The sequence below is a fragment of the Dermacentor variabilis genome, chromosome 2, assembly GCF_050947875.1.
Source record: "Dermacentor variabilis isolate Ectoservices chromosome 2, ASM5094787v1, whole genome shotgun sequence".
NCBI lineage: Eukaryota > Metazoa > Arthropoda > Arachnida > Ixodida > Ixodidae > Dermacentor > Dermacentor variabilis.
In genome coordinates, this window is record NC_134569.1 from 136,346,034 (window position 1) to 136,355,436 (window position 9,403).

The 9,403-nt window shown below is 43.1% G+C and overlaps 1 protein-coding gene across 4 annotated transcripts; it reads right to left on the reverse strand.

Moving 5' to 3' along the window:
• Window positions 1–2,711: 2,711 nt before the first annotated feature.
• LOC142572747 (dynein light chain Tctex-type protein 2B-like) lies at window positions 2,712–9,161 on the reverse strand. 4 transcript variants are annotated; one of them, XM_075682071.1, is made up of 6 exons: window positions 9,068–9,161; window positions 8,815–8,948; window positions 8,688–8,757; window positions 8,391–8,454; window positions 8,247–8,308; window positions 2,712–4,815 (listed from the first exon to the last, which is right to left on the reverse strand). In XM_075682071.1, exons 1-5 carry the CDS (start codon window positions 9,109–9,111, stop codon window positions 8,261–8,263), a joined length of 360 nt encoding a protein of 119 aa, XP_075538186.1. In that variant the 5' UTR covers window positions 9,112–9,161; the 3' UTR covers window positions 2,712–4,815; window positions 8,247–8,260. The 4 variants fall into 4 exon arrangements, with proteins under 4 accessions (XP_075538186.1, XP_075538183.1, XP_075538184.1 ...); XM_075682068.1 differs by having other exon boundaries at window positions 8,247–8,323; XM_075682069.1 differs by lacking the exon at window positions 2,712–4,815 and adding an exon at window positions 4,822–6,737.
• Between the last annotated feature and the right edge of the window lie 242 nt (window positions 9,162–9,403).

Here is a 9,403-nt window from a genome sequence, read left to right on the forward strand (position 1 = left end):
GCACTGGTAATATCGTTTATGGCTGAATAATTGGAATGTTAATTGTTGGCATGTCTTTTGAGAAAATACATAAAATTGGAGTGCGACCTTTGAAGATGAAGTGACCATTCATTTGATTCAACATAGAGACTACTTACAACGGTCGCTAAGCGGATACCTAGATGATGAATAGGTTCAACCATCTTCAAGGCACTTGGACTGGCAGACTGGTAAACTATGGCCCCATAGTCCAAGCGTGTACACTGTACACATGAGACCTTCGTACTCATGACCTTTGACTGATGAGGCACTTGCTATCACTACCCCACACTGTGTGTAATAAGATATTTAAAACATTCATTGGTTTTAGGCATGTGTTCTTCATATATATTAAGAGGGGAACAAATGTTGGTTTTGCATCCAGTATGATGCCTAAAAATTTCTGTTCCGTGTTCACGTGTAGGCGTGCAGCTTAATATCAGGATCTGGGATCAGTCCTCTATTACTTGAGAAAAAGAAGCAGGAACTTTTAAGAAAATTTATCCTAAATCCATTCTCAGTCGCCCACTTTGATACTTTATCGAGGCCAAGTTGAACCTGTCGCACGCAGACAGCGAGACTGCAAGACTTAAATTCTATCTGCACGTCATCAGCATAGATGGAATAGAACATACTTCGTGGAATGGATGACTGTAGAGATTTTTACAATAAAAATGGTGCAACTAAGACGCCGGGGTACCCCAGTTTCTTGAATAAAGGGCCTGGATAGGGCATTTGCAACTCTGACACAGAAAGTGCGGTGCGATAAGTAACGTTCTATCACATTAAACATGTTGCCGCGGATACCCATCTCTGAGAGGTCTCGCAAAATTCCAAAACGTCAGGTAGTGTCATAAGCCCTCTCCATATCAAGGAACACGGAGTGAAAAAAAAACTGTTTGTGGATGGAATCATCATGAATGTGTTCCTCAATTCTTACAAGATGACCTAAAACCACATCGGTATGGGTCCAGGAACTTGTTTGACTCGAGGACGCGTAGTGGGCGGCGACCGATCATCTCTTCAGATACCGTATTTGCACGATTCTAACTCGCACTTGTTACTTAATAAAAGGTGCGTTCAAATCTTCATGCGCGTTACAGCCGTAACTATATGTATACAAAATCAAAAATGAAAGCGACTTTCACAAAAAGAAAAGCTTAATTCAAGGTAATTAGCCACACTGCCATCGAAGGGGTCGTCTAGAAAGCGACGCTCGGAGACATCGCAAGGTGGCTCCCCATGGTGCGTGGAATTCCCTCCCGCACACGGTGGTTGTGCGAACGTCCAAGAATTGTGGCACTTCTAATGCATTAGATGGAATTGAAGATGACTTTCTATGGTCGCTAGACAGCGAAAAGGACTGGCGTCGAAGTGCGATAGCAACTAGCGGCTAAGGTTCTGCTGTGCGTGCCGGTGTGCCTTTGTATGTTCCACGATATCGTTTCTACACGATATCCGTTGACTCAGGTTTTGTTCCTTGATGTGCACGGCAGAATCGGAAGCGCCTTTTTTTACATTAAGCATGAAATGCTTTTCTCTCCTGTTGTCGGTGACCTTCAAGTCACCTTGAACCAAAAGCCATAACCGTCGTCCGGGCACTCAAACGAGACCACCCGGGCATCCATCCACACCTCTGAAAAATGCGGTCTCTGGCACCCATACTTTTTAAAGCTAGGACCGCATTACACACGCTAGTTACTGCCCAAACAAGTTATAAAAGATATTGCTTCAGAGTTCTTTCTAATGTTTTTTCACAATATCACACAAGCTGTAGTTTCTGGCACGCTAAAGTTTTATTTGTCATTTCCAATAGCGACGTCCAAAAGGCAAATACAGGGCACCATACACTTCATTATCATTTTCAGGCGCTGAGGCTGAAGCGTGGTATGAAATCTTGGTAGGGGCAGTTAGTCAAAAGCACAAAAAAATATTTAAACTTAAATTTGTTTCCTTCCCAGCGAGCTAAATGAAAACAAATCACAAATGCGCTCTCCAACCCTTACGGCATTTCGTGCAATTCACAGGCTCCAAATGTTCAGAGCAAGCACTTTTAGACGGAGGGAATTTTTACGAGGGGAGGTAGTGCGGGGACTGTGTTCGTCCAGTTTGTTGCAGCGCAGCGCAATTTGGGCATAAGGGCTGCACGGGGGCCACCGCTTTCCTTCTCTCTTGCCTCCGAAGGCAGCGTAACAGAAGCGGTGTGGTAAAAAAACTTGCTGCTATCCGCCCCTAAACAGACAAGGGACAATAGGTGGAAAGTTTTCATTTTTCAGGGGCGGGGGGGGGGGGGTGCAGGGGGGCATAGGGCCCGATCAACTTTCTGAACCCCCCACATAAGTAAATAAATAAATAACCTTTAATAACATGCGCTCTTGAAGAAACTTCGTGTGACCTTGAAGAATAGTTCACTGAAGTGACGGCCTTATAAGAGTAGTTACAGGACCTCATAGTAGGAGACAGTTGAATTACACAGCCCGAGTCCCCTCGCACCACCATGAGACAGGCGTCTCTCGTACGAACCGTACGACAAGCGGATTCGGTGAAACACGTTGGGAAGACATATGCTAATAGTTTCTAGCGCAAAGAAACGATTAACATGCAATACCAGCTAGCCCACTAGTCTGTTTTAAAGATATATGCGTTTTGTGCGCATTAGGTCGCACAAATACACATCAATGATAAAAGCCATGTACGCCTTCTGAAAGTTTTAATGCTCATAGATACAATCAAGAAATCTTTTCCAGACGGAAGGCCACTTGAGAAGATAATACATAACATATATAAAAATTACACAACAATATAATGTATGAACACGACTTCTGACTAAAATTACTAGCATCAAGCAATGGAACTCCATAACACAATAGTTTAATTACCTGTGAAAGCATTCTTTATGTCATTGATTTCAATTATAGCCCGGCGGCAGAATAAAGGCGTATAGGGTAATAAGTTATCAAGCCAACAAATAAACAATCATATTAACAAATAAATCAACAAATAATAAGACACAGCGATATCTCAAAAGAGCGAAAGGACACGAGAGCAGGTAGGAACAGCGTGGATTGCGTTATTGAGCAGCTGATACAGCATATGACGAGTCAAAATTAATAACGAAAATGCACAGCATTGCCTAAGAAGTTTTACAAAATAGCGCAACCAAACATCTTCGCATAACCAAAAGGCCTCACTCTGCTTGCGCTGTTATGTACCCCATTTTCGTTGCTTTGTATAACTTTTGGCATTGTTTTCTAAGCCAGCTGCAGTGGTTCGCTTGAAGCTTCCCTCCCTACCTCCTCTCGCATTAGCGCTTTATAATTTTTTCCAACTGAAGACCTCATGTATTCCTTACAGTAGAAGGAGCACCCTCTTTAAAACTGGCGCCCTGGTACAAAATGGGTAAGAGATATGCGATAGCTACCAAATCCTTTCTTCTATCAAGACTTATAACCACGCAACTTTTATTAAGGTGCACCCCTCCATTAGAACGAGAGCAAACAATTATCTGAATCAGTCAGTTACGCCCAATCAGCCAGTTAAGCGCGAGTTTTCCTCAAGTTTGTGTGCGACTGCGCTTGGCTGTCCGTGCGCCTGAGGAGTACTACATACGCGGAATGTGCGCTTTAATTTGGAAGCAATCTGCGCCGCCTATAGTGTTATGTTACCGCTGGTGCTTAAACGGTGGAAAATATGTTTCCTCCTCGGCATCAGACGGGTTTTGGCGAAGTACCGATAAGCGATGAGCCCACTGTTGACTTTGTCGTTGGTGCTCTTGGTGGTGCGTTTGTAGCCCGTGCACATTGCGACCTCCGCAGCCGTGGAACAATCAAGGTCGATGCTTATGTTCTATTTCTCGTCGTCGCCACGATGTTCCGTATGAAGTCCAAAAGGCATATATGAAAGCTAGAGCGCACCCACACATCGCGAGAAAAAGCACGTAACAGCTGGTGAGGCCGAAATGGATGGAGGCTTGATGGGAATTATCTTCCCACGCGCTGGACATTCGGTTTCGTTGGAGGTCACGTGATCAAACGCGCACTTGGGAAGGAGAGTGCACGTCTTCTCCCCCATTCCTGCCGTAGCTACGAATGACTGTGCGCGGCTGATGCTAGCGCGGCTCGCGTGCCGTATCTAATTGTTGGTAATCACTGGTGGGGGCACTGATCAAGGGTGAGCTGGGATGGCTGCTAACTTCATGCGCGCTGTCTTCCTTCCCGGGCTGTCTTTCCGCGATAAACAATAAAATTTTAAGTGAAAAGGTAGAAGCAGCTAAAAAGAAACTTCAAATGATGTGAGTAACAGAACTCTGGTAATAACCCCCCCCCCCCCCCCAGAAAACATTGGAGAGGGCTCGGGCCAATCGGGTGAGCCTTTGGTCTGCTTGGGGGCGGACAGCAGCAAGTGCTTCACGATCCCGCTGCTGTACGGTGACCTCGGAGGGAAGAGAGAGTGAAAGCGGCGGCCCGGGGCGCGCATTAACTTCGAAATAGATTTCGCATGCAGCGCCTTTGCCCAAAACGTGCTGCGGTGTGGCGCCGCAATGAAATGGACGGACGCAATCACCACAAGCCAAAACAAAATATGTATTCTAAATTAAAGAAGTCCTGCATGAGATGAAAACCAAGTGCAAGAATGACAACACATGCTGTAAAAGGTAAAATGTGACTATTTGAATGCTAAAGCAGTTACAGGCTTCAGCGACAGCACAGTAAGCCGCAGAATCAAGAGAAACAACGTTGTTTCAGAGAAGGCAGAGTGGTCAGCCTGAGGAAGACTTCCTTAGTCTGTTGCTCTGTGCTGAAGGAAGGGGGAAAAAAAAAAGAGGCTAGTGAGGGGTGATGAATGAATCAATGAACATTTATTGAAAGTAGTATGGCGCTTTGGCCAGCACGATGTAGGATTCTCAAACAGGTGTTTATGTTCATGCTTACCTTATTATTTAACCGCTATTTCTTTTTCTAGAAGACATACAGCCAGAGCAGAACATGCCAATGGTGAAAAATGTAGCTTTAACCAAATGAGCGCAAGAATAATGACCCTGCATATCCATTGGCCTCTAAGTCACAGTCCATGAGTTATGTGCTTTTGTATATCACTGCAACTAATTCTGTGCATCTCATTTGATTTCTTCACTTGCCTTTTGACCTCTGAAGCTACAGTCGGACACATTAAGATGCCCCAGCCCAATTAAAAAATATCCTTTCATAATTTATTTCTACTGCACTGGCAGATTATACATTATAATTCATCCCGAGTGTTTGCCCACATAACTGTCTAAATAAGAAAAAAGGGGTGAAAATATGTAGGTTGCTGTTCTTTAGCCCAGCATACGTAATTTACTGAAGACTACACAGCATTTACTAAAAGAAAAAAAAAAACGGTGTCATATCTAGAAGTAGGTGTAAGCACAAAATACTTTGAATAGCATCGACTCTCATTGCTGTCTCTTTCATTAGGAGAGAATATCTAACTCCTTTCATCACCTTCTGGTTCTGTGTTTGCATTGGTGAGTGGGCCCAGACAAACTCGATGAAGAGAGAGTGCAGTGTATGAAGAGGGAGACTGCATGTTACAGTGGATGGCATGCTCATAAAAGCGATATTGTAAGAAACAAGGCACGGGTTATGCAGTGGCTACTGCAGCCTATCCTGCTGTAGTTATCACAGTTACGTGAACAACCTGGTGGGATGATGCTGAAGAATCATGTATGCAGAGACAGCATGCTTTGCTGGAATACATGTCAAGCAAGAGCACACACTGTAGCTGCGAAGGCGTTGGTATGGGGTTTAAGTGCATGACATAACATGCATGCATTTGCCTCTGTGATGTACGAACTCGAGGTAGACCACATAATAAATCAGGCTTGGTGATTGCTAGACTGAAATTTTCTGTTACATGCACACCCATACAACCAACTGCTCAGAAAACAAGCACCCAGACATCAGTCTTTCCTCGAACCCATCACAAGAAACTGCAATAACATGACTAGCAGGACCATTTACTCCTCCTATGGTTGCGATTATCGTTTTTTCTTTCTTGCTTCCTCTTTATTTTCAAAACTGACACATGCCTCCCTTTTTCTGAAATGCACTAAGTGTTTCACAAGCAGCAGTACCTCATCTATCATGCTGGCACTAATTTGGTAGTGGATATCAGGTGAGTGATCAGGTGAGTAAGGTAGTGCCTGGTGAGAAATCAAATCCTGTTTGGATACTGTAGTGCAATTTTATTTCATAAGTGATGACAGGCCATGGACTACGTTCGGTGAGGCATGCTAAAGCTTGGAAACTAGCGAGACTCTTTTAGACACCATGAGGCCAGCGAGAATCTTGAGTTCAAACCTGGCTAATGTCATGTGTAAGGCTCTTATTTAAAAATAACTGATGGGGGGCACAGGTGAAAGGCTTGTCTACACGCACAAGCAACTTAACTAAAGCAGTTTATAAGCTTAGAACTCAGCAAGTTGCATGGTAGCATTACTGAGTTGCCAAATTATTCAGCATTTAAGAAGTCACCCACGTGATGGAGGCTAAAGAATATTCTCAATAGCATCTTGGTTGTCTCCAGTGAAGGCACGACAGATGTTGGAAAGTACAGCTAGCTCTGAGCTTGGTAGCACATGAGCATTTATACCAGTTTCCCAATACTGCACTACTCTATCCTGCTGTGGCTTGATGCATGTCAAGTGGGACCTATGCAGGAAAGGCATCTTGATGAAGCTGTGAAAATGGAGAAACAACTATGTGCTATTATTCAAGGTGTAATATACCATGGTCAAATGTGTGGCAGCAAAAATGATAAAAAAGTTGATTGCATAATTTTACTCATGCATCCTTGCACATAAGTCACATTTGTGGGAGTGATCAAACATTGTGTGCTGTTGAGCCAAACTGAGAGACATGACCTGCTGCATAAATTCATTAATGAATGTTACCAAATTGGCACAAATATAATGGAGGTGACACATGGGCTTCTGACTACTTAGTATATACCTAGGTATTTGATTATAACCTGAAATAATGACACCTAATGCCATAACACTTTTGCACCCATGGGTTTAATGCCATGGGCAATCTATCACAGCTGACACCTGCACACGTGCCAGAGCTCTTGAGGGAACACACTGCCTCAATAGATTGTCACGTCATGCTGTTCTAAAACACTCTAACAGCAGCATCATTATAGTGATTGGGTTGCTGGCCCTTATGATCCTGTATGGGCATTCTTTACTGTAGCTGTACTTTGCATCATAGCTTCCATATCTTGTCCACTTAAGTGTGGTATCACCTATTAGCAGGCTCATGCCCCCTGCCATTGAGTGTGTGTGTATACAGTTGTAAACTCAATATAACGAACATGAACACAATGAATTAGCAGATGTAAAGAAGGCATTTTCCTTCTAGATGAGACTTGGTCATAATGAGCTTTGATATAAATGTGACGAAGGGAGCCAATAAAAATAAATTAGTTTATATTTATGCACACACTGCACACATAAATTCACACATGCTGTCAGTAAAAAGTGAAAGCAATTGAGGACAAAATATTAAAAGCATAATTTTTCTGTACAATCTCAATGTGTCTTCTCCATTCTGCTGACAGACGGCAATTTGTTGAACTATATAGATATGCAATATTGGCAGGATAAAAGCTACAAATCAGTTATAAGAATCTTTATCTATGAAATTTCCTGCTAGGCACTGCATTGCTATGCTTTCTAAACATTCTTATTGTTCTTTTTGCATACATCATAGACAACTTTCATTGCGTTGAACCAATGTGAGATGAATATAAGGACTGGGACTTGTTCCTCGGTACTTTCTGGCATAACTAGCACCCTTTGTAAACGGTGCCGACATGGAACATTGCAGCACCAATTCAAATCTAAGTCTCGGCAGCTGCTTTCATTTCTACTAGCTATATATAGAGGGTGTGAAGTTGCCCAAGACAAATTGCAGATTTTGTTGTTTAGCTTGGCAGTAGTCCTGTACAGTACCGCCACTACAGTTGAGCACTGTGATTCTTCTACACTTTTGTTTTACCATTCTCCTTCTAAACCATTTTCGTGCACTCACTTGCAGTGTGTCACAGCTACAAAAACTTGAAACAGTTGCAGCTAATCTACAGTGGCACATAAGCATTTTGCAGTGTGACTTTGATACAGTACAGAGCACAAAATTACAGCAAAGAGAGATGGAATTATATATAGAAGGGCTGATGAAACTTACCACTCTAGCCCGGTCTAGTAGTAATATGAGGCAAGGACAACAGCAGCACAGAACAAGCTGTCCTTTGGGACAAACAGCTTCAAATTAGGTGAACACCGCCGAATCGCACCACTGTGACAGCCGCAAGCTACCTAAAATACTTACTCCATTATAGAACTCCGAAACACAGACGTCAGTGTCGGAATCCCAAAGGCAGCGGCAAGCCATCCTGCAAAAATAAAACAATACCCTGTGCACAACCTCGCAGAGCTTCATATACGAAATATTACGCAACATGAGTAAATAACACAAGTTGCTAGACTTAAATGTTGCAGGAGTTAATTAAATTTTCAAAGTTTGCAATATACTACAAATATCTGCCAGGCATGGTCCCCGCTACACAGACAACTCTCGCAATTTATCCTGCATTGCAGCTTACTAGAGGTGAGCGTCATCACTCACCTTGCTCCTTCACCGCGTTGTTCGCTGATGACTACTTGCACCACGTACTTGTATCTTTCGAAACCCAATTCTGAAACGTAATTTGGACACACACGATACACGTGACAGCAAATTTTAAAGAATGTACCTTGTAGTCTTTCGCATATCCTTTGCGAGGTTTCTTTCGTCCACTGTGCTACCTGACTGGAGTCGTAAATTTTGTCGTCGAACTCAGTCATCAGGGCATCTTTCAAACACTCTCGGGCCGCTTGGGCTGAAAATCTATAAAAAACAGAGCTGTATCTCAAACAACGATATTGCTAGCATTTTAAAAATAAACAGACGATACTGCAATGTCGGTAAGGCTATATAATTAATACAGTGTTACGAAATAAACCTACTTTTTATCAGGTGCCAAACGCAACTCGTATGTGTTGGCGGCCATTTTAGTTTGGCAAACGTAATCATGGTTGTCATGACGACGACGTTATGGATTGGATAGAGGTACCATAGTGGTTGTCCTGCTTCGTAGCCATCTGGTGGTCATCCGCTCAAATGAAGTAGACGCGTAGACTTATTACGTGAAAGTGATCCCACTATGTTACTCTATGCATAAAGTTTCCTACAAAAAAAAAAAAGAAGCTAGAGGGAACTTTGGCGCTAGTGTCTACGGGAGCTTCAATGGGAGCGGTTGTCCTAGCATGGGAATTATAGGAAGTACATGGATTTGCCTAAAC

Bases quoted from the DNA above. Each gene is read 5' to 3' on its own strand.
- LOC142572747 (XM_075682068.1), bottom strand. From the start codon at position 9,111: ATGGCCGCCAACACATACGAGTTGCGTTTGGCACCTGATAAAAA. The intron at 8,949-9,067 runs GTAGGTTTATTT...TGTTTTTTATAG, and splicing joins CGTTTGGCACCTGATAAAAA to ATTTTCAGCCCAAGCGGCCC. The intron at 8,455-8,687 runs GTGAGTGATGAC...TTATTTTTGCAG, and splicing joins CAACGCGGTGAAGGAGCAAG to GATGGCTTGCCGCTGCCTTT.